We start from the raw sequence: 23607 nt of genomic DNA, 5'->3' as shown, positions 1-23607 counted from the left end.
GCTGCAGGGCAGCAGGGCTGGGAGGCTCTGTGGCTTTGGGGAAGAGCCTCCACCTGTGGTTTGTTCCTGCCCTTTGATCTGCATGGCTGCAGGACAGTGAGGCCGTGCATAGCTCAGCACAGGGCCCACCACAGACCCTTCACAAACCCACCTGCACAGCCCACCCAGAGACGCTACATGAACAAACCAACATCCTCAGCCTTGCCCTGGCTTGCTTGCCCATCCCAGATCTGGTGGAAACATGGAAACAAGCAGTGCATCAGGCTGGAGAACCATTGCCCTGGGAGCTCTGAGCTTTGGTCCAGAAAAGACACAGAAACTAGTTACTAAGACAGAAAAGGAAGAGAAAAATGATAGTAATGATACATACATATGTAAATACATACATTTACAAAAAAAGTGATGCACAATGCAGTAGCTCACCACCTGCTGAAGGGTGTGTGGTGCTCAGCCACTGCCGGGTTAAACCGCAACAGTCCCTGTGGCACACAACGTGAGACCCAAAAGGCTGAGATGATGACAGATCCAACCAGTATGCTTTAAAAATATAATTGCTGTAGTAGCTCAAGAGCTGCTGGTCACAGTGCTGATCTTGTTATTCACTATGTGGTTTTATTTGCTTTCAAGGTTGTTTTTCTTAACTCCATCCACATTGTTTATCACCTCAGAGGGCTTCTTTATGGTTTTGACAGTTTGTATATTGAGTGTGCTCATGTTGTATCAGTCATGGATTTAATTTGGTACTTGTACTCAATCACAGACTCCTAGAATTTTTAAGGTTGGAAAAGACCTCTAAGATCATCTCATCCACCCCCAACTCACCCCACTGTGCCCACTGACCATGTCCGTCAGGGCCACATCTCCACAGTTCTTGGACACCCCCAGGAACGGTGACTCCACCACTTCCCTGGGCAGCCTGTGCCAGTGCCTCACCACTCTGAAAGGGTACGTTTCAGATGTGGAAAAACAGTACTAAGAGGTCCAGCAACTCAAAGGGAATAAATATTCTGCCTCACCTGCATGGACCAGCCTCTCAGCTACCAGAAATAAGCATTTTTCAGTTCAAGAGAGAGTATATAGTTGGTACACACCATGTGCCACCCTCTGGTTTTACCTGGGTGATCATGGAGAGGATATGAGGAAGTGAGATGGAAAACCCACCTCAACTCTACAGGCACAGGTACATGAGTTCCAAGGGAAAACAATCAAGAAAGGGTGTTCTTCCAGAAACATGGTTGCTTCAGTTTTCAGTGCACAGTCTCCCAGACAAAGAAGATGGTCTGATCCTATTTCTGAGTTCAATAACAAGCCTTTTGCTTTGCATTCACAAGAACTGAGTGATGAGGAAATAACCAGACCTAGAGGGGCCCTGTCTCCAGCCAGCCAGTGGAAAGGGATGATCAGCTTCATTGAACTGTGTGGATTTAATGGCCTCGCACATCAGAACCACAGCAGTATAAGGCTCTGGTGGAAACTGGTGTGCAATGTTCTCTAATGCTGGCAGGTTACAAAGCAGGAGAACCCATCTGTATTTCTGGGGGGCCAGGGGGATCCCAAGAGTTAACTGTGCTGGAGGCCGAAGTGAGCCAGACTGGGAAGGAGTGGCAAAAGCATCCTTTTGCAGCTGGCCCAGAGGACCCGTGCATCCTTGCTATAGATTACCTCAGGAGAGTGTACTTCAAGGATACAATATCGGGGGGCTTTTGGTATAGCTGCCTTGGAGATGGAGCACACGAAGCAGCTGTCTACCTTGCCTGGTCTCACAGAGGACCCTTCTGTTGTGGAGTTGCTAAGAGTAGAAGAACAGCAGGTGCTGACTGCTGCTACAACAGTAACCTGGCAGCAATATCACACCAGCCAGGACTCCCTAATTCCCATTCATCAGCTGATTCACCAACTGGAGAACCAAGGAGTAATCAGCAAGACTCACTCACCCATCAGTAGTCCCATACGGCTAGTGTGAAAGTCCATTGTAGAGTGGAAGCTCTCCGGTATCACCAGAACTTCAGTATCAACTGGAGCCCAAGGCAGCCAGGTGGTACGGTGCAACTAACATTGCTAATGTGTTTTTCTCAATCCTTCTAGAAGCAGAGTGCAGGCCACTGCTTGCTTGTCCTTGTCCTTGGTACACTGGGAATCGACTGCCCAAGGGGTGGGAACACAGCCCCACCATTTGCCGTGGGCTGATCCAGGCTGCATGGGAAAAGAGGGAAGCCTCTGTGCACCAGGACAGTGCCCCAGGCCAGCAACAGCAGCAGAACACGGCACTAAGAGAAGGGCAATGGGGGCAGTGCCACCTGGAACTGGTGGCTCCAGCACAGAGCTGGGCTTGGATCCTGCTGCGTCTGCACACTCGAGCCCCATTTCCAGGCAGCACCTGCCTTCCACCACAACACATTAATAACCTTGATGACAGTGGCCTACTTTCCACCCACCTGTGCCGTGGCTGGCTGTTCACCACTCTCTATCGAGCCCTGGACCTGGTTGCTGCACCGCTGGATGAACTGGTCTCCCGGGGTAACGATGGCCAGGAGGACCTGGTGGTGAGCCAAGTGTGTCACCGCCGTCCAGTATCTGGGGTGCACGTCACACCGTGATTCACAGCATGTCCTGGGCTGTGGGACATTCCAGAGCACCTGTGTGGATGCCCTGAGCCCTCATGAAGGACCATCACTGGTACTACCTCTTCGAGCTCCCCAGGAGATGACTGATACCTCCTAATTCCCTTCAGAGATGTGACCTCTCTCATGGCCAGAGGCAAGGCAGCACCCCTCTTCCTTCCCCTTGCAAGGGTCTGAGATCTGCTCAGGTTCTTTCCCTTGGACTGATCCCAGGCTGGAAGCACACGTGGCTTCGTGCATGCATTCATACAACAAAAAGCAGCTGCTCCCTGGGCATCATGCCATACCCACTGCTATCAACAACCTGCCAGGACACAATGCCCTTCTCTCTCCCTCCCCACCCTGTCAGCCTCTGTGGGAAAGAAAGTCACAGCATGATGAGCTGTGGCCCCAGGTCTGGTACATCCTGAAAGCTGGAGGAAGCCATCTGCCCCAATTGTTCACATGGAAGCAGAGGAAAGCTGGGGATGCAACCCCTAAGGAAAATCCTGGGACAGCTCAGAGCCCTGCCGGCATTAAGGTGATGTAACCACTCCCTCCAAAGCACAGTTGGAGCAGGGCCATGCAAGACAAAGCGCTGTGCATCCTGCAGAAGCCCTGCTCACACTGCAAACTGTGCCACCTTCCCCCTTCTGCCAGGCCGCTGCCTCCAGCTCACTGGAAAAACAGCTGCTTGGCTTTTTCTTCCCTATTCATCTGGTTCCTTCCGGGCTCAGGATATTTTGGGCACTTCTCTGTTCCCAGCTACCCTGGGTGGCATAGGCGGTTCCTCAGGATTTGCTTTCCTCCGGACACTGTGCAGGCTGAGAGCTGAAAATGGGATGTGCCAAGCCCTTTATTTCAGACCTGAGTATGGAAGGAGAGACTCACCACTCCACCATACTCACACACTCCGTCAGCTGCCCGTGGAAGAGAGCTGTGATGTGTGGGGCCAGCATGTGGGGCTGGGTGGAGCATTTTGGGAGGAACATTGTAGAGACTTGTGCAACAAAGGAGGTGCAGGGTGAAGGAGTTGTGTACGAGATAGAGAGCTACTTTGCTACAGCAGTGAGACTCCAGACACAATATGCTACCAGTGCCAGAGTGCAGATGGGTGCAAAGAAGAGGGACAAAAAGAGGTGACAAGTGTTGGTTTTGGAGCAGAGGCACCCTGAAAATGGCACCATCAGGAAGCAGGGTTCGAGGGGGAAGATGAAACGTCACTTGAAATCACACAGTTCCCACTTCCTGGGCTTAGTCAGATTCCCTGTCCAAGAAGCAGGGTGGGACGTGCTGAAGGCGGCCCTGGGGAGGGCAGCAGGAAGGGCTGGACCAGACGAGAAGCTGCTCAGAGGTCTGAGCTGCAAACCCACTTGTGAGCACATCTTCTCCAAACCAAAACGCAGCATCCCACATCCCTCCAGCCTCACTCCGCCCTGCTCCCAGCTGCATGCTGCTTCTGCCCAATTCGTTGTGCAGAAAATATCTTTCTGGGTGTTCAGCAAGTGCGTGGCTATGTGGGAGCGGATTGCAGTCTGCAACAAAGGGGAGTGGGGCTGCATTTGAGGGCAGTGGTGACAGACTTGGGTGGCCAGTGCCACAAGAGGGAGTCCCTGCCCAGGCTGCAAAACACCCTAATGCAGTCTGTGTCAGCCCATGGCGACCACTCTGCAGGGATCCCCCTGCACTCCTGCGCTGTGAGGGCACCTTCCTTCTGCCACTGCTCTGCAGGAGGCTGGGACATCCGGGGGTTGTCATCAGCTTGGTGAGCAACTATGCTCCCAGCTCTGTACATCTGAAAGAAGTCATGACTGTCCCTGTTGTGAACTCCCCTGGGGCAAAGGCTAGCATAGTGCTGGCCTTTGTTCTGCTGGTGACACTGCAAGGTGGTTGGAAAGGTTGGTAGATGGATGATGACTTCTTGGGATTCTGCAGGCATTTTCAGTCTCTGCCCACAAGCAGAGCTTTTGGACTCCAAGTGCCAGACCCCCAGGTCGCACGGTGTCACACCATGCCCTCAGTGTTCTTCCCTATTAGAAGTAAAACTGCTTGTAAATTGCAGGTGGTTTGAGTTTTCCTCTTTTCAGCCAAAGATCTGAGTCCGATTCATTCACTGATGATTGAATGGAACCATTGGAAAACAGCTCATCAATCATATATATGTTGGCCCAAACTGCAGCCTTGAGGCCTCAGACTCCTTGAGGTGAGATTGTGTGGCTGGGTAGCTTTCTTTCTGGCAAAAATGTAAACATTCTCTGCATGCTACACAGGAAATCAATATTAGAAAGCATCTGCAATGTGTTGAGATGACTTTATGAGGCAGTCCTGCTCCAAGGGCTAAAACAGTGTATGTAGAGCACAAACAGCCCAGATGTCACGTGCTTGTGGAAGCCCAGTGGGTGTTCTCATGGAGATGAAACTCCATAAGTCGTGCCATACTGAGCAGGGATTCGTGATCTGCTATCTGACTCGACAGTCTCTTGGAAACCTTCACTGATTTGGATTCTGCACTGGGGATCCCAGTGAAATGAGGCATCATCTGTTGAACCAGCAGCTGCAGTGCTATGCTGTGTAGGAGCCAGGCATGCGATTGAGAGCTGTGGCCTTTAGCGTAGCATTTCAGCATTTTTTCTATTGTCTGTTATACGCCAAGAAAACAAATAATAATTAAAAGAAATGAAGATAAATTTCCTAACATACACAAAGGCCCTGCTTGAAGTAGCCAAGAACAATCTTATCCATCCAGCTTCAGGAAGATTCTCTTACCCCAGTACTGCATGCACTGTCCATCCTGAGGTGCTTCACACCCTATAAGGCACAGAGGAAATGTGGGACAGAGCAGGGTAGTAAGGAATTTCTAATGGAGAAGGCAAACAAGTTGCATGTGGTGGGCTCAAGAGCTCAGTGGATCTGAAAGGTCCACAGTTGGAGCTCAACAACAGAGTTGTGGCAGCTGGATTTGGTAAGCAGAGAGACTTCACAGCAAAAGTGTTAGACAGTTTCTCCTACTAATTTAGACGGGGGAAAAATGTACACATTTTTCACCCTCAGTATCTTGTTAGCTCTAACAAGCAGTAGTGAAGGCCTAGTTTAAGATGAGAGTGGTGGGCTGACCTCAGACTACAGCCAGGCGCTTCCCGTGTACTCTCTAATGTGTCTCAGGAGGAGGAGGTGGAGGTTTAGATTAGGGGTCAGGAAAAGCTTTTTCACAGAAGGAGTGGTTAGGGTATAGAAAATGCTGCCCAGGAAAGTTGCCATCCCTGGGGATATTTAAGAGGTGGGTGAATGTGGTGCTGAGAGACACGATTTAGTGGAGGACTTGGTAGTATTAGGCGGCTGTTGGACTTCATGATCTTACAGGTCTTTTCTAACCTAAATTTTTCTATGATTCTATAAAGACACTGACCAAACACCGCTCCAGGCAAAACTTGGAAAATTCTGGGAAAATTTACGTATTGTCTGCCCAAATAGATGTGGAGAGTGAGAAAAAATGTTATCAAAGAAAAGTTTAAATTGCTCTTCCCCACCCCTTCTTTTCCCAGGCTCAACTTTTACTTCTCCTTCCCAACCCCTCCTCATCCCCTCAATCAGTGCAAGGGAGTGGGAATGGGATTGAGGATGAAGACAGGGGATGGGGATGGGGCTGAGGATGGGGATGATGATGAGGTTGGGGATAGAGGTGGGGATGGGGAGGGAGGTGGGGTGGGTCCATCCTGCTGGCTTCTGGGGCTCCTTCCTCCTCTCTTCCCACCAGCTGCGGGCAAGAACCTGCCAGGATGCTGCAGCACCTCCTGCCTGCAGTTTGCCCCTTTTCTCCTCTGTCCTCACCCCCAGGCAGTGTTTAGCTCCTCATGTTCTCCCCAAGGCACTGGAGTGGCTCTGAGGAGTCTTTGGAGGTGCCTCAGTGTGTGCGGGCAAGGAGATCTGTGGGTGCTGACTGCCCAAAGAGGAAGCTCCTCACTCTGTGTGTGATTTCCCTTGGCTGCTGTTTCATTTCTGTGTTTGCACCTCTCCCTCCAGTGCAGACACCTTTCCCCAGCAGTGCTGAGCGGGGCTTAGGCTGCAGTCTTGGCAGCAGCATGGCCCAACGAGGGCTGGTGCTGGCCTTCCTGCTGGTCCTCATCCCTCAGCTGGGGGAACAGAGAGAGTCTGCAGGAGCAGGGGCAGTTTCAGGAGAAACTGAGGAAGGAGAAAAGGAAGAAGGTAAGGGCTGTCTGCTCCCCTCTCTTCAAAAGAAGCTTTTGCTGCTCCTCTCCCCACAAGCTGGCTCTGCATCTTTCCCTCCTTTGGCTGATGGCCATGTGTTGGAGAGGGCTGAAGATGGTGTCCACCAGTTCCGAGGCTCTCAGGCATCATTGGGTTGTGTCAGGTTGAATCTGCATTAGAGGGTGGAGGACAGCAAGCCTCGATGCACTTGGAATGCCTTCACACAGCAGGAAGGATGGGGGAACCTCCCAGTTCTCTGCTTGGCTCTTTGTATGGAGACGGTGCGCTTTGGCCTTTGTGGTGCCCTGGAGTAGCTGCTCTTTGCAGCAGGGCTTGGGGAGCCTGAGGCATGCATTACTATCTCTGCAGAGAAATGGGAGCAGAAGTGGCTTGCCAAGTAGTCCTGTGGGCCGTGAGTCACATTGCCCATCTCTGGTGTCTTTTAAGGAAGCGCTGCCCTTTTAGAGATGGGCAGAAGGACAAACTTTTCTTATCTGGGCAGCATACGTGCCTCCAAAGAATAGGGTGGTGACCACTGTCCTTTGCAGTGCATTGCAGGACACAGGACAGCAGTGATGGTGTGAAACCCACTACAAGAGAAGGGAAGTTGGGAAGAGGTGCTGCACCAGAGGACTGTGGGCATGAAGCAGGGCTCCTCAGGGCAGTGGGCATGGCCCTGAGCTGCCAGAGCTCAAGGAGTGCTTGGACACTGCTGTCACTGACTTGAATAAGATGATCCCTATGGATCCCTTCAGGCTTAGGATAATCGCCAATTCTGTGAGAATGAGACCCGATAGGGAATGCCTGCAAGTCTGCAGAGGTGAATAGGAAACTGTGTAAGGGCGCAGGTTCCTCTTGTTTGCTGCTCATCCTGCCCGAAGCTTCCTCTCCTGCAGGCTAAATAAGCCCAGTTATCTCAACCTCTACTTTCCTGTCCAGCACACCAGTTCTGTTCATCTTTTCAACACTTTTGGGACTCAGACAACCTGGAAAGTCTGGGAGGGGATGGTGATCACCACAGTGTCACCCTTTCTGGGTGGTCTCCTGGTCCTAATTCACAGGCTCCAACAAGATGCTTGTTTCTTGCCTGTTCTGTAGAGGAACTCTGGGCGAACAAATGAGCTCCAAACACCCACAGGACACAGACCTGCTAGGGTGATGTCTTTGGAGCTGCAGACATGCCATAAGCCTGTTCACACTGTGCTAACGTCTGCTTCCTCTCTGCCAGTGTCCCAGAACAGTGCTTTCATGGGTGGCACAAGGCTCTTCCCCTTGTCCTCCATTACTAGACAAGCCCCTATCTTGGGGTCCTTGGGATAAAGACTCCAGTTTACACCAGCCCCGCGCTACCCTTCCTGCCCCAGGGAAGGCAGGCTGTGTGAGCAAGAGAGGCTTCAGGCTCTCTGCATGCTGGGAAAGCAGGAGGTGCTGCTGACAGGCTGTGGTGTAGGAAGGCTGATCTGTATCATGTCCAGAAGCTCCATCCCTCACCACTGCACTCCAGGGCAGGGAACACTGTCCCTGTCCCGTGCCCTCCCATGCATAGGCAGCATCTCTTCTATTAACATCTTCTCATGTTTTTGGTGCAGAGAAATGCATGAAGCCGCAGTGGGATCCCAGGATTCGCTTTGCCCCGGACCAGAAATTCTACAGCGTCAATACAAGTTTGATGTTGACATGCCCTAACGGGTACTGGCCTTCTGCCACGGAGATCACTTGTGTGAAACCAAGCCCACGCCAAGGTCTCCCAGTTCCTCAGAGCATCTGGCTTGTGAAGAACAGCACAGGCTTCTGGCAGTCGGCAGCAGAATACATGAGATGTGTGGGTGAGTGAAGGCCTACGTGAGTAAGGGAAGGGTGGGCACGATGGAGGTCTCCCGCATTTTGGCTGGCCGCATTTCATAGGCCTGCATGGATGTTGCCTCTCCCTCTGGAGAGGGAGCTGAGCAGGGGGACAGTGCCAGGAGCCTGAGGAGCAGCATGGCTCTGCCCTCATCACTTGATAGTGGACATGGCTGTCACTGGAAGCTCTGGAGGGACGTGTCCCTGCTTCTTCCGATTTCTGGGCTATTGTGCCCATGGACAGCTCACTGCCCCACCTCACCGTCTCCCACCCTAACTGAATCTGCTTCTACCTCTACCAGAAACGTGCCAAAGGCCCCGGTGGGACCCAGGACTCCGTCTGGCACCAGACCTGGAGAAGTATAAGAAAAATGAAGAAGTGACAGTGAGCTGCCCTGGGGGTTTACAGCCATCCTACACCCACATCAGATGTTCAAGAGAGGAGATCATCAGCCGTGGGAAACATGTGCACAGGGAATTATGGCTGGGAAGAGACGGCAGTGGTGCCTGGACCCACATTCAGTCCAGAGTGGAGTGCGTGGGTAAGGGAGGCACCAAGAGCTCTCCTGGGAGCCCCATGCTGCCCTTCCTGCCCAGGGGAAGGCAGGCTGTGTGAACATGTGAGGCTTCAGCCTCTCTGTGTGCTGGAGAAGTGGGAGGTGCTGCTGAAGGGCTGTGGTGTAGGAAGGCTGATCCATATCACATCCTGGGGATCTCCATCCCTCACCACTGTGTACCAGGGCAGGGAACATCCTTCCTGTCCCCTGCCCTGTCCTGCACAGACAGCCTCTATACTGCTAACGCTTTTCTGTCTTTTTGGCACAGGAAAATGTCAGAAGCCCCAGTGGGACTCCAGGATTCTCTTTGTCCCAGACCGGGGGTCTTACGACCTCAACGAGACAGTGATTTTGACATGCCCTGTAGGGTACTGGTTGTCCCACACAGAGGTTTCCTGCATGAAACAAAACGCTAGACAAGGCTCCACAGCTTTTCAGAGCATCTGGCATGTGAAGAACAGCAGAGGACACTGGCAGCCTGTAGAAAGGAACATGGTCTGTGTGGGTGAGTGAAGCTGCCATTTTCAGTCTCCTCACCCCAGCAAAGGAAGTGGTGCCAGCCGCAGCATACAGCCTCAATGACCTGTGCTCTGAGTGGTCAGGGAATGCCGTGGGTGTTCACTGCAGAGAAAGAACAGCTAATGCAGCCCAGGGCTGTGTCTGTCCTCCTAGCAGTTACCAGATTAGTTGCTAGCCCCGTGGTGTTGACAGCAGAGGGATCACAAACACTTGTTCTTGCCATTCCCATCCCCAGGGCTGAGTCATTGCAGTACTGTGCCCTGAGAGTGGTCCAGGGCCCAAGAAATGTGCAGGCAGTGCCCAAGTACTGAAGGCAGGATGGCACTGGCCACACAGTCCTGGGGACATGCCAGCGGAGGTGGGAGTAATGCAGATCTGCAGCTGGTTGGGAGGGGATGGGAAGAAAGTGACTCTCCTGCAATGCTTCCTTCACAGAGGCCTTCCAGATTGTCCCTGGGACCCTGGAGGTTTCCAGCACCAGCATCAAACTGAACTGGACTTGCAGCTTCCCTGATGCCTGCCAGCACATGCAGGCCACGTGCCGCCTGGCAGGGCCTTCCTCTCCTCCCTGTAAGGCTGAGAAGGTCACGGAACAGGAGATACTACACGGCCAGAAGGGAACATTCACCTGTCCTCCTCTGCAGCCCTTCACTGTTTACAGCATCACTATCTCAGTGCCTCCCAGCACAATCCTCTTCACACAACACCTTAGGACAAAGGCAATGGGTAATTGCCCTCCTATATGCAATGTAAAGTTTGCTCTTCATCCCAAAAGCCCCACGTGTGACCCCATCTTCCTGTGCTTCCAGTGCCGCAGAAGCCGGAGCAGCTGCAGCTGGATGCCAGCACCGGGATGCTCAGGTGGAAGGCGCTGCCCTCCTGCCGAGGGGAGATCATAGGGTACCAGGTACCAGGGCAGAGCCTTCTGTACCCTGGCAGAAGAGCCGCTCTGTGCAGAGGTGCCCTGGGCTGGAGCAGGAGCCGGGTGCTGCTCCCCTCAGCTCCTCTCCTTCCTCTAGCTGAACTTCACGGCCAGGAGAGCGCATGACGGCAGCTTCCTGAACTTCCAGCAGGTGATAGTGAACCATTCTGTCACCCAGTACATGCCGCCTCCCCAGAGCCCAGGCAGCAAATACACAGTGACAGTCCAGGGCCTGACGGCAGCCGGTGCTGGAGATGCATCCAGCCTGGAGTTCCAAGCCTACCTCTCAGGTAATGGCCTCCATGCCATGGGTCTGCCTGGTGTGGTCATGGGGCAACTGCGAGGTCCTGAGTTGCTGTACCCCCATCCTGTCCCTCTATGTCCGGGCAAGGAATCATAGAATGGTTTGGGCTGGAAGGGACCTTTCAGGTCATCTAGTTCCAACCCCCTGCTACAGGCAGGGACACATCCCACTAGACCAGGTTGCTCACAGCCCCATCCAGCCTGGCCTTGAACGCTTCCAGGGAGGGGGCAGCAACAACCTCACTGGGCAACCTGTTCCAGTGTCTCACCATCCTTACTGAAAAGAATTCCTTCCTAATATCCAGTCTAAATATATATTCTACTCTCTTCTAGTTTAAAGCTATTTCCCCTCATCCTGTCATTACATGCCCTTATATAAAGTTCCTCCCCAGCTTTCCAGTACCATCAGGTATAAGGTCTCCTTGGAGCCATCTCTTCTCCAGGCTGAACAGCCCCAGTTCTCTCAGCCTGTCCAATAGGAGAGCTGCTCCAGCCCTCTGATCACCTTTGTGGCCCTCCTCTGGACCCGCTCCAACAGCTCGCTGTCCTTCCTGTGCTGGGGGCTCCAGAACTGGACACAGTACTCCAGGTGGGGTCTCACGAGAGCAGAGCAGAGGGGCAGAATCACCTCCCTCGACGCTTCTCTTGGTGCAACCCAGAATATGGTTGGACTTCTGGGGTGGCCCATGCTGCTGGCTCTTGCTGAGCAGGAGCGTGGCTGCTACCCCTGGGGCTGTGAATCCTCTTGCTAGCCAGATTGCATTGTGCAGTTTATGGGTATGGAAGCCTTCCCATAATCCAGAGCCTCCCTGCCTCTTTTCTGCCCATTAGAGCTGAAGGCATTACATGTCTGCGACTTGCTGCCTCTCCCTGCAGAGCTGTGGATCCTGGACGCACACACCTGCATGCAGGCACACACTTGATGCCAAGGCCTGGGCACTCCCCCCAGGCTGTGACACCCACTGCTGGCTGTGTGTTAGTTTCAGGGCAGTTTCTGGGCTCCTGGCCATGGACAGCGGTCACAGTGGTGGTTGTGCTCTCAGTGATGGTCACTCTCTCTGCGGTGATTGTGTGGTTCGTGCTGTCCAGGCAAGTAGTCTTGGGACTTGGAGCTGCTGTGCTGCCTCAGGCCACGCTGTGCTACTGGGGTGGCTGGTGACAGCGTGGGCTTCCTGCTCTGCTCCCACCCTTTTCAAGCAACAGGGATGCTGCTGGCTGGTGCCACTGTGGCTCAGCTGTAGGGCTGATAATGGGGTCATCTGAGCGTCATCCTCGTGACTGGGGCAGGGACTGTGTGTGCTGGGAGACCCCGTCCCTGTGGCCACTGCTGCCAGCGCTGCTGTGCCTTGGGATGCTGACGGGCAATGCCTGCCAGCTGGGGAGAGGCCTGGGCACAGAGAGTGTAGAGCTCTTCTTCCTCAGCCACTGGGTTGAGCGGGGCCCTGGGCCATGTCAGCCTGTCTCCAAACTCAGACCATCCCTTTGTCTTCCCAGGAGAAGGAAGGCCGTGCCCATCAAAGCCGAGGAGGAGCATTATATAGGTAGGGCCCCAGCACAGGCCCAGCTGTGGGGCCGGGGTGGCAGGTGGGGGGAGAGCAGGTCAGTCCCCGAGCTGCTGTCAGAGTCTGCCCCTTCCTTCCACACACCCTCGTTCTCTTTCTGTCCCTGCAGAGCTGCAGCCCTATGAAAACTCAGACGTCTACTGCGTGATCAAGGGGAGATCTCTGTCAAAAGAAGAGGCAGGTAGGAGGTGGGATGCTGTGCCTGTGTTCCCTGAGACAGCAGGGGCAGGCAGTGCCCGGTGCCCCAGCCCGTGCCAGAGCTGCGAGAGCTCCCTGCACTGCTCAGGGCTCACAGCAGCCTCTACCTGGGTGCCGCTGGTGTCCGCAGGTACAGGTGGCCAGGACAGAGAGCCAGCATCCCCACCTCTGCCCGTCCTGGAGCCCTCAGGAGACTGACCAAACAGTGTGGGAGTGGAGAAGATGGGGAGAACATCCCTGGATCAGTGGTGATGGCACTTCCCATTGCCTCTTTGTGAGTCTTGGTCCGGCACAGCTGGAAGCAGGACTGCATGTATGTTGCGCTGTGTTATTGCTCCCACCCATGTTTTCAGTAAGCTCCTGCATCCTGTGTCACGGAGCAGGAGCAGCCCAAAGCCTGGGATGAGCTGGTTGTGCCGGCCAAGTGTCCTCCAGCACCTGGCACTGCCCCATCCTCACGCAGGGCTTCCCAGCTCCTCTCCACCTTGTGTCCCCGTACCCATCGAGCCCCAGAACTCTGCTGGAGTTTGGCCCAAGTGCGCTGCCCTCGCATCTGTGCTGCTGTGTCTGAAGAGCCAATAAATTGTTTTGGTTTTCAAGGGGCTGCCTGCTCCTTACTACATCCACGTGGTTGTGGTTCCTCCCTGCTATGTGTGTGAAAACTCTGTCTGTCCTTCTCTTCATGGGGGAGGTGAGGCTTGTGCAGCCCCAGCAGTTCTGAGGAAGCACCCGAGAAGCCCTGAGCCCCCAGCACAGTGACTGGGTGCCATCCCTCCTTCCCTCGTGGGAATGCCACCAAATGCCACAGCTGGTCATGTTGGGTCTTGTGCTGCATGCAGGCCATTGCAGAGATGTGTGTGCTGAGCTCTGAGGAGAGAGGAAAAGGCTCCAGCTATCAGTGGGCAATTAATGCAGCATGGCCCTGAGGATGCGTGGCTGAGGCTGTTGCTGCATGCCTTTATAAAAAGTCCCCCCCAGCTTTCCAGTACCTTCAGGTACTGGCAGGCCAGTATAAGGTCTCCTTGGAGCCTTCCCTTGTCCAGGCTGAGTAGCCCCAGCTCTCTCAGCCTGTCCCATAGGGGAGGTGCTCCAGCCCTCTGACCATCTTCGTGGTCCTCCTCTGGACCTGCTCCAACAGCTCCAACACGAGCTCTTGTGTTGGAGGCCCCAGAACTGGACCCAGTACTCCAGGTGGGGTCTCATGGGAGCAGAGTAAACGGGCAGAATCACCTCCCTTGACCTTCTGGTCATGCTTCTCTTGATGCAACCCTGCATACAATTGGCTAGGATTGTTGGCAAGACTCAGATGGAGGAAGGAGAGGGGAGCTTCAAGGAGTCACTCAAGGTCTCATGCAGTCCATGGCCCCTAAGTGGACACACTCAACATGCAGCACGTCCTGTACTCCCCCTCATCCCCATCCTTAGTTGCCTCCTCCCCTCAGCAAGGAACATAATTTGCCTTCACGTGAACAAACCACTCTGCCCTCCAGTGGCAGCTGAGCACTGCAGGAAACTCACAGCTACTGCTGCGCTCCTCAGCATCTACAGTGTTTCTCTTCTTCCAGAAACCACCAGGGCCCACCTTGGATCTCAGGCTGTGGTGAGGATCTTCCCACCTCTTCCTTGGTGTGGGCCATAAACATCACACTCACATCTCACATTGTCCAAGCCTGCTGCCCAACAGAACCTCACAGGATGAAGCTTGGTGCGCAGATCCATGTCACCCCTGTAGAGGGCCAGTGTCCCAGAGCTTTCTGGAAGCCAGCTCTCTCCTGAAGTCTCAGCAAGAGCAGTCACAAATCCTGAGGCACACTTCGATGTTGTCTGTTGATGTTATTCAGGAATTCTGGTGAATCCATAAGAGAAAAGAGGGGACCAGGAGCTGGACTCAATGACCCTTGTGGTCCCTTCCAGATCAGGATATAAGAAGTCTCTATTGCTTGTCTGGACAGAGCAGGCAGAGTGGTGAGGGCAAGGGAGGGGAAAAAGGGTGAGGACGCAGGAGGTGGCAGGAGCACAAAGCAATACTCAGTTTCATAGAATCACAGAATCACCAAGGTTGGAAAAGACCTACAAGATCATCCAGTCCAACCATCCGCTTATCACCAATAGTTCTCACTAAACCATGCCCCTCAACACAGTGTCTGAATGTTTCTTGAACACCCCTAGGGACGGTGACTCCTCCACCTCCCTGGGCAGCCCATTCCAGCACCTGACCACTCTTTCAGAAAAGTAGAATTTCCTAATGTCCAGCCTGAATCTTCCCTGGCACAACTTGAGGCCATTCCCCCTCGTCCTGTCACTAGTTACAAGAAAGAGGCCAACCTCCAGCTCACTACAACCTCCCTTCAGGTAGTTACAGAGAGCAATTAAGGTCTCCCCTGAGCCTCCTCTTCTCCAGACTGAACAATCCCAGCTCCCTCAGCCACTCCTCATAAGGCCTGTGCTCCAGACCACTCACCAGCTTCGTCGCCCTCCTCTGAACACGCTCCAGGGCCTCAATGTCTTTCTTGCAGTGAGGGACCCAAAACTGAACGCAGTACTGGAGGTGCAGCCTCACCAGGGCTGAGTACAGAGGGACAATTTCTTTCCTGCTCCTACTGGCAACACTGTTTCTGATACAAGCCAGGATGCCATTGGCTCCTCTTGGCCACCTGGGCACCTTGGGCACACTGCTGGCTCATGCTCAGCTGAGCATCAACCAATACCCCCAGGTCCATTTCCTCCACACAACCTTCCAGCCACTCTGCCCCAAGCCTGTAGCGTTGCCTGGGGTTGTTGTGGCCAAAGTGCAGGACCTGGCACTTGGTCTTGTTGAACCTCATCCCACTGGCTTCAGCCCAGAGATCCAGCCTGTCCAGATCTCTCTGTAGGGCCTCACTACTCCCAGGCAGTTTGACACTTCCTGCCAAGTTGGTGTCATCTGCAAACTTACCAAGGGTGCTCTCAACGCCCTCATCCAGGTCATCAATAAAGATACTGAAGAGGACAGGCTCCAGCACCGACCCCTGGGGAACACCACTTGTGACTGGTTGCCAGCTGGATTTAACTCCATTCACCACCACTCTCTGGGCCCAGCCCTCCACCCAGCTCCTTACCCAGCAAAGAGTGCACGTTTCCAAGCCACAGGCTGCCAGCTTCTCCAGGAGAATACTGTGGGAGACAGTGTCGAAGGCTTTGCTGAAGTCTAGGTAGACCACATCAACAGCCTTTCCCTCATCCACCAGGAAGGTCACTCAGTCACAGAAGGAGATCAGGTTGGTCAAGCAGGACCTGTCCTTCATGAATCCATGCTGGCTAGGCCTGATCCCTTGGTTGTCCTGCACATGCCACGTGATCTCCCTCAACATGATTTACTCCATAACCTTCCCTGGCACCGAGGTCAGGCTGACAGGCCTGTAGTTCCCCGGATCCTCCTTACTACCCTTCTTGTATTTGGGAGTCACTGGCAAGTTTCCAGTCTTCTGGGACCTCTCCAGTTGACCAGGAACACTGATAGATGATGGAACTTGCTTGGCTATCACCTCTGCCAGTTCCCTCAGCACTCTGGGATGGGCATACATATTCATAGCATTCCTGAGGGAGGGAGGGAGGGAGGCAGGGAGGGAGGGACTATTACAATTCCAAGAAATCATTATAATACGGTCCACCCCAGAATCACAGCCCTTGAGCATGCATAGTGCCTCCTGGTGGTCGTCTTCGGGAGTCGTGGGGATGAAGGCTGTATCTCTTCCTCACTGTGTACTCTTGACCTTGGCATAGTTGAATAGGGTTGTTTGCCTGCCACACAATGCCTTCCAGCTCCTCCTGTTTGTTGCCCATGCTGCGTGCGTTGGCGTAGATGCATTTCAGCTGAGCCCCTTGCCTCACCTCTAATCCCATTATTGCTCCACTAGGCTCATCTGTAGTAGGCCTGGTTTTGCTCCCTTCCCCCTTCTTATCTAGTTTAAAGCCCTCTCTTCAAGTCCTGCCAGCTCCTGAGCAACGATCTTTTTCCCCCTTTGAGACAGGTGAGACCCACCAGCAGACCTCAGGCCAGGTGCTGAGTAAACCACCCTATGATCAAAGAACCCCAAATTCTTGCATTTGCATCAGCCTCTCAGCCATGTGTTTATAAGATGGGTTCTCCTTCTCCTCTCAGTGTCCTTGCCTGTCACTGAAGGAATAGAGGAAAATACCACCTGTATGCCTGCTACATCAACTAGCTGCCCCAGACCCCTGAAATCATTTTTGATAATACTGAGGCTTCTGTCAGTGACCTCATCACTGCTGGCCTGAACTATTAAGAAAGGGTAATAATCAGAAGAGCAGATCAGACTAGGGAATTTTCTAGAAATATCTCTGACCCAAGCCCCAGGGAGGCAGCACACCTTCCTGCGGGTAGGGTCAGGCTGAGATACAGGGCCCCTCGTTCCTCTCAGAAGGGAGTTGCCTTTGACAATCACCCTTCTGTCCTGGGTGGAGGCAGTCCTGAGTGGAGTCGACCGCCTCACCCTAGGCAACTTTGCAGGTAGACCTCCCAACGCATCCTCACTCACTTCTCTCAATGGGAGAAGGTCATTGGGATGTGGCTATTCTGTGGGGCAGAGGCTGCAGCCAAAGCTGTGTCTCTGCTGCTGGGAGCAATGCAGGAGCTCCCTGGGGGGGCTGCAGGATCCTGGGAAGGGAGGAGGCGCCTGATCCCAGCACCCCGTAGAGAGGTGGGGTAGAATGCTCACAGGGCAGGCCGGGCAGTCCCAGCACTGAGCACACAGCTGCTGTGTGGCTGACCTTCATCGGGCCCTTCACTGACTGCCTCAGTGCCCTCATTAATACAATGAGGCCCAGGAGGTTTCTTCTGTGGTAGCATGGCCCATGGGAGGCTGCCACGGCCCAGAGCACTGCTTCCCCTTTCCACCGTGCTCGAGGGGACACGCCTCAGGGCAGCAGCTGTGAGCATCCCAAAGTCCCCACGCAGGGGACATGTCGGCAAGGCTGGGACTCCTTGAGAGCACCCTGCAGGGAAGCCTGGGAGGAAGATGGGGAGCTGAGCTCTGCACAGGGCTGGGCGCCAAGAGCTGCTCACCAATGAGCTCTGTGCCCCAACCCTGCAACACCTCAGTGTTTGAAAAGTCCAGTGGCTTCTCGCTCAGCTTCAGAAAGGGAAAATGCATGCAGTGAGGAAACTTGGACAAGATCTCTCCGAAGGAAGCAGTGTGGTCATGCAGTGTCCTGCAGCCCACAAAGATACTCCCGAAAGGGCAGCCTTTCGGAGCTCCTGGTATTAAAAGGCAGAGGGGAGCCAGCAGGGCAGACCGCCAGGGCCAGGGGCTGTTCAAAACAGACAGTGCTCTCCTAAGAGCTGAGGTCACAGCTAGGTGGCACAAAATAGCATCAAGCAGATAGGATGTCAAAACACAGCAAGACAACAGAGCAAGGAGCCTGTAGGAGCAGCCGGCAGTCCTTTTGCAGACACTTTGAGAGCTGTAAATCTGCCCCACCCCAAAAAGAAAAAAAGCATGTCATGTTGCTGGGAGCTCAGGGCATGAAGAATGGAGAGAAGACAGATCCTCAGTGAAAAGCGAAGGGGCTCTTTGTGTTGACCTCACAGTGGAGGGCTCTGGTGCCAGCCTGCAGGTGCTGAGATATCTGCTGTCCCCACATCTGGGGGTGGCATCACGGCAGGATGTGGTCATCAGTGTGGGAAGGGGATTTGTCAACCCAACAAAGCAGGGTCACCCGAATCCATGATGCTGAAATCAGTCTGCACGCTGCCTTGGCAGCACGGGCTTTGCCCTGTGCGACCAGAGCACGCAGCTGCTGCCCATGGCTGCGGGGGGTGAAGGGAAGAAGAGCATGGTTGTGCTCAAGTTCAGAATTTTCCCAGACAGCACCTCAGCTCTCCAGCCCGAGGGATCAGCGCCAGCTCTCTGCTCTTCCCGTGCCCTTTTTCCTCAGTTGTCCCAAGCTACCAGACACTGATGAGGGGAGGGCTGTCCTGATGCAGCCTCCACATGGCTTTGCTGCTAGAGTGGCATCCAGGAACCAGCGCTGCTCACGCATCCTCCTGGGAGCCCAGCTTCTGTGAGAGCAGCTGCTCCCACCACAGAGCCCAAAATCTGTTCTCAGGGAGCAGCGAGGAAAAGCAGCGAGCATGCCCGGAAAGCAGCGCTGACACTGGCGGAGGTTCCTTCTGAGATGAGGAAGCCTCTTGCGCCACAAGCAACCGCTCTGCCCGTCTGTTTCCTTCCAGTGCTTGCACATCGTGCAATCAGGCGGGCGCACTGAGAGGTGCTGCCTGGGGAGAGGAGGGAGCATGGCCCCACAATGGGCCCTTCTCCTGCTCCTCGTGACTCTGCTGGCAGCGCTGGAGCCAGAACAGCATGACCCCAACAACAGGAGATATTCCCGGTACTCAGGTAAGGGGTGGTCGCTCTGTCCTGGCAAGAAGAAGTTTCACTGCTCACTTGCTGCACGTCCCTTTGTCATGCTGTCCCCTGACTGTCCTCCTGCTCTGCTTTTGGAAGGTTTTACTCAACACCTGTATGAAGGCCTCAGCCCCTCACACCACGCTCAGAAGGGAGGTGGGGAAGCCTGTAGGGGACGTTTTCCTGCAAAGCTTGACATTATGCAGGGACTTTCAGGCAGACACACAAGAGCAATAGCAGCAGTGGCTGGTGGTACAGTAGGTGTACATAAGGAGGACGTGGCTTTCAAACAGGGACTCAAATAAATCCTGGGGGGGGCACACACTCCACGGGATGCTGCAGAAACTGTAAACTGTGTGAAGACCAATGCAGCACTGCGTGCCTGCCAATGCAATGCGTGCAGACCAACCGTTCTGCAGGCAGCACGTGTCACATGCTGAGAGGAGCCTCTTTCTCACACCTGAATCATATTTTCCGTGCTGAAACATCACCAGGCTCCTTCCTGCACTCTGTGCAGGCCTGTAGGCGGCTGTCCGCACAGTGCGGCTGTGAAAAACAGCCTCCCAAGGTGGTCCCTCTGCTTGCAGGATGCTGTCAGTCCCTGCCAGGCTGGGTGCTGTGTGTTTCTCTCCTGGCTCGCTATGAGCTCCGTCCTGGTGTCACGGGGCCAACCAGATGTGCTGAGGCTCACCTGTGCCCCTCGTGTTCCTGCAGGCACCCCGAAGCACGCACTGGGTTAGAGCAGGAGTTGACAGAAGATCAGCACTGGGGAGGGCAGAAAGAAGTTGGCTGTGCCAGAGGCACCCACACCCCCAGGCTCTCAGCCAAGCCCAGCTGGAGGGTGTCACTTCCCCACACTGCTTCTTGTCCCGCTCCAGGCACTGCAGGTGCCATTCAGGCAACAGCCGCTCACATGCCTTCTGTGACTGTACGCTGGCAGGATCCCCACTGGTCACTAAACAGGACCTTGGGCCCTAAATGCAAATGGAAACACTGGGAATGCCTTCACTAGCAGCTCTCCTGTGCCTGAAAGAACGGCTGCATGATTTGCCAGTCTGGCAGGGATTTTATCCCAGTTATTGGCAGGGGACTGCTGCTGTCCCTGCTGGTGCGGCTGATGTGGGCTGTTGGCTCTGGGGTGTGTGGAGAAACTAAGCAGAATGCATCGACCAGAGGAGCTGCACGGTGACAAATGTGTGCAGCAGACACCACAGCGGGACCCTTCTGTTGGAAATATCCAAATAATTTATCAGGACGGTATCTCTGATAAAAGTAGATTTAATTCGCAATTGCAGTGGCACACCTATGGACACCGTATGACAGTTTTGTACCTTGTTTCCACCCCTTGCCTACCTCCTGCCCTGTTTCCCCATTGGCTGCGTACTCCAGGTTCACAATCTTATCCAAGGTTTACATTTGTTAATTACATTCTGACACTTATTCTATCTTGTGCCAGTCCTGCTGTTTCCAAGATGTCTCAGTACTCTTCTTATCGTGTTGATATGGTGATTCTCTCCAAAGCTTCTTCCATTGTGTCCGAAGGACGCTTCCTTTGTTAAACAAAGAGCAACATAGGGGGTTGGAGAGGTGCCAGGCCTTCCTCAATACCTTCTTCAGACCCTCTCTAAGGCATGTCATGACTTGTCCTTTTAATTTGTGCAGGATATTCTTGCAAAGTGTGTGACAAAGTACAACATATATTTTCATGCTGACTATATATAAATTGTTACTAGCTAGATTTTGATAATGGACCCAAATGGCAGCAGAGGCCATGAAATCAAGAAAATTCTTATCTGGTTCTAATACATAAACAACATTCAATTCCCACACTTCCCATCCCACTGACACTCTGTCTTCTTCTCTGCGCAGAACGATGCCCAAAGCCCAGGTGGGACCCAGGTCTCCACTTTGCTCCAGAGAAGGGATTTTATGAGGACAAGGAAGAGGTGACACTGAGCTGCCGCACAGTGGACAGTCCTCCCCTGGCTGTCATCAGATGTGCAATCTGGGGTACAGGCTGGGGATATGCCTGGGAGGTGAAGAACGTGCATGGAACGTGGCAGCCGATGAGAACTGAGCTGACATGTGCAGGTAAGCTGGGGAGCAGCAGCTCTCCCTTGCCGCAGCCCCGCTCCTGAGCGAGGTCCCTGGGCAGCCCCCCACGGCCACGTGGTGCCTCGGCCTCCGCTGGGAGACAGCCTGGGTGGAGAGCAGCCTCCAGCTGGGCCGGGACAGGAGCCCCCAGCACAGGAACAGGGCCTGTCCCTGCCCGTGCACGCGCTGCCTGTGCCTTCCTGTGCTGCAGGCCACGGGGAGCTGTGAGGACGGCGGATCCTGCCCTCAGCTCAGCTCTCTGAGCACCTTCCATCCGCACCATGCCCCTCTCCTGCCCCCAGGGCCCTGCGTCTCCTCGTGGTGTCCATGGCTGACCCCGCAGTCAGCCGTGGCCGAGCCTCAGGCCTCCTCCTTGTGCCCCTGTCCCCGAGACGGACTGTCACACCTTCTCCCTACAGGGGAGTGCACCAAGCCGCGGTGGGACAACAGTCTGAGGGGGTAGTCCTGGGAAAATCCCAGCTCTTGGCTGTGAGGAGGGTTAAGGGACCAGGGTGGAGTGGGACAGTTTGTGAATGAGAGACTACTGGGATGTAGAAGATGAGCCCCTTCCCAAGAAGCATTCATGGGGTCATATGGTGGCAGATGGAGGCGTCACTTTCCGTGTCCCTGCAGTGACCAGAGGGCTGCAGGTGGTTGCTGATACCCACCATGCTCTGCCCCACCTCACCACCTCCCATCCTAACTGAACCCACTTCCAACTCTGCCAGAAACATGCCAAAGGCCCCAGTGGGGCTCAGGACTCCATCTGGCACCAGACCTGGAGGAGTACAGGAAGAACGAAGAAGTGACGCTGAGCTGCCCTGAGGGTTTACAGCCATCCTACACCCACGTCAGATGTGCAGGACGTGATGGGACTTTTGATGATGCTGGATCATTTTACGGAGACACGTGGCAGGGGAGGAACAGCACCGGTGCCTGGATTCCCATTGAGGGGACTGTGCAGTGTCTTGGTGAGTGGGGTGGCAGGAGGTGCCTTCTCTGCATCCTTGTGCTCAGACTTTCTGCCCTCATCCCTCTCTCAGTTTCCCATCTCAAAACTCTGTGCAGGAGCATCATCCTGATGCCTGACCGTGCTCACAGCTGAGCCGTGCTGTCTGTGCTATAGGATGCCACTTCCCCTGACTGATTCTTGATCCATGAAAGACCCTCGGGCGTGCTGACCACACTGCACAGCTTGGTGTCATCCACAAACTGCTGAGGGTGCACTCCATCCCACTGTCCGTGTAATTGATGATGATATCAAAGAGCATCAGTCCCAGTACTGACCCCTGAGGTTCAGCACTCACCACTGATCTCCATCCAGACACCGAGCCATTGACCACCACTCTCTGCGTATGCTCTCACAACCAGTTCATGGTCCCTCAAAAAATTCCCCCTCAAATCCATATTGTTCCAATTTGGAGAGAAGGATGTCATGGGGGACCATGTCAAAGGCCGTACTGAAGTCCAGATAAGATGACATCCTTGGTTCTTTCCTTCTCCACTGATGCAGTTACAGCATGATAAAAACATGACAGGGTTGGTCAGGCAGGACCTGCCCTCGGTGAAGCTGTGCTGGTTTTCCCATATCACCTCTCTCTCTTCCATGTGCCTTAGCATAGCTTCCAGGAGGACCTGCTCCATGATCTTCCCTAGCACAGAGCAGGGGCCGGCAGGTTGGAAGTTCCCTGGGTCCTGCTCTTAAATGTGGACATGGCATTGCCTTTTTTTGCAGTCACTATGGGCTTTACCTGACCACCACAAGTTTTCAAATATCATCAAGTGTGACTTGGCCACCACTTCAGCCAGTTCCCACAGGACTCTGGAAGGCATCCCATTGGGACCCATAGGCTTATGGATGTTAAGCTTCCTCACCTGGTGATGAACCTGATCTTTGCTTACAGTGTGAGGAACGTCAGTCCCTCAGGTTCTACCTTGTGAACCATCTGCTCAAGGGCTGTGTGTAGAGCAGTCGCTAGCAGAGTCTGAAGCAAGAAGTTGTTGAGAGCCTCAGCCTTCTCCTTGTCTGTCATTACCAGCCTGCCTGTGCTGTTCACCAGGGGTTACACGCTCCTGGACTTTTCCACCTGATGTACTTGTCTTTCTTATCCTTTCTTGTCCTTCTTTGTGTCCCTTGCCGAGTTTATTTCCAGGGCAGCCTTGGCCTTCCTTACCCCATGCCTGCAGAGCCTTGCAGCATCCCTATACTTCTCCCAGGGTACGTGCCCCTGCTCCCTCTGCCTGTGTGTTTTCTTCTTGCTGTCCAGCAAGCAGCGACCAGAAGAGCTGCACGGTGACAAATGTGTGCAGCAGACACCACAGCGGGACCCTTCCCATCCCACTGACACTCTGTCTTCTTCTCTGCGCAGAACGATGCCCAAAGCCCAGGTGGGACCC

The 23607-nt window shown here is 54.1% G+C and overlaps 2 protein-coding genes across 3 annotated transcripts in view; both read left to right on the top strand.

The window, feature by feature from the left end:
- Window positions 269-13331, top strand: LOC110390235. Of its 2 annotated transcripts, XR_002433648.1 has the most exons (12): window positions 269-3141; window positions 8396-8632; window positions 8951-9190; window positions 9474-9710; window positions 10160-10450; window positions 10534-10631; window positions 10744-10936; window positions 11930-12038; window positions 12444-12490; window positions 12621-12692; window positions 12840-13022; window positions 13173-13331. XR_002433648.1 is itself a non-coding variant. In XM_021381469.1 (11 exons), exons 2-11 carry the CDS (start codon window positions 8404-8406, stop codon window positions 12905-12907), a joined length of 1584 nt encoding a protein of 527 aa, XP_021237144.1. In that variant the 5' UTR covers window positions 269-3141; window positions 8396-8403; the 3' UTR covers window positions 12908-13331. The 2 variants fall into 2 exon arrangements, 1 of the variants encoding a protein (XP_021237144.1); XM_021381469.1 differs by having other exon boundaries at window positions 12840-13331.
- Window positions 21923-23607, top strand: part of LOC110389685 — a gene marked incomplete at its 5' end in the record, with an annotated part of 9948 nt that continues 8263 nt past the window's right edge. Inside the window, one exon of the mRNA XM_021380527.1 lies at window positions 21923-22181. Within this exon, the coding sequence (XP_021236202.1) occupies window positions 21923-22181 (259 nt within the window). The remainder of the gene's footprint in view (window positions 22182-23607) is intronic.

This window comes from Numida meleagris, chromosome Z (genome assembly GCF_002078875.1).
Source record: "Numida meleagris isolate 19003 breed g44 Domestic line chromosome Z, NumMel1.0, whole genome shotgun sequence".
Lineage (NCBI taxonomy): Eukaryota > Metazoa > Chordata > Aves > Galliformes > Numididae > Numida > Numida meleagris.
The sequence above is the reverse complement of the archived record's forward strand: the minus strand, read 5'-3'. Positions and strand labels throughout refer to the sequence as shown.

Coding starts and splice junctions, on each gene's coding strand:
- LOC110390235 (XM_021381469.1), top strand. CDS start 8,404: ATGAAGCCGCAGTGGGATCCCAGGATTCGCTTTGCCCCGGACCAGAAA. Junction 8,633..8,950: donor AGAATACATGAGATGTGTGG/GTGAGTGAAGGC, acceptor TACCTCTACCAG/AAACGTGCCAAAGGCCCCGG. Junction 12,491..12,620: donor CGAGGAGGAGCATTATATAG/GTAGGGCCCCAG, acceptor CTGTCCCTGCAG/AGCTGCAGCCCTATGAAAAC.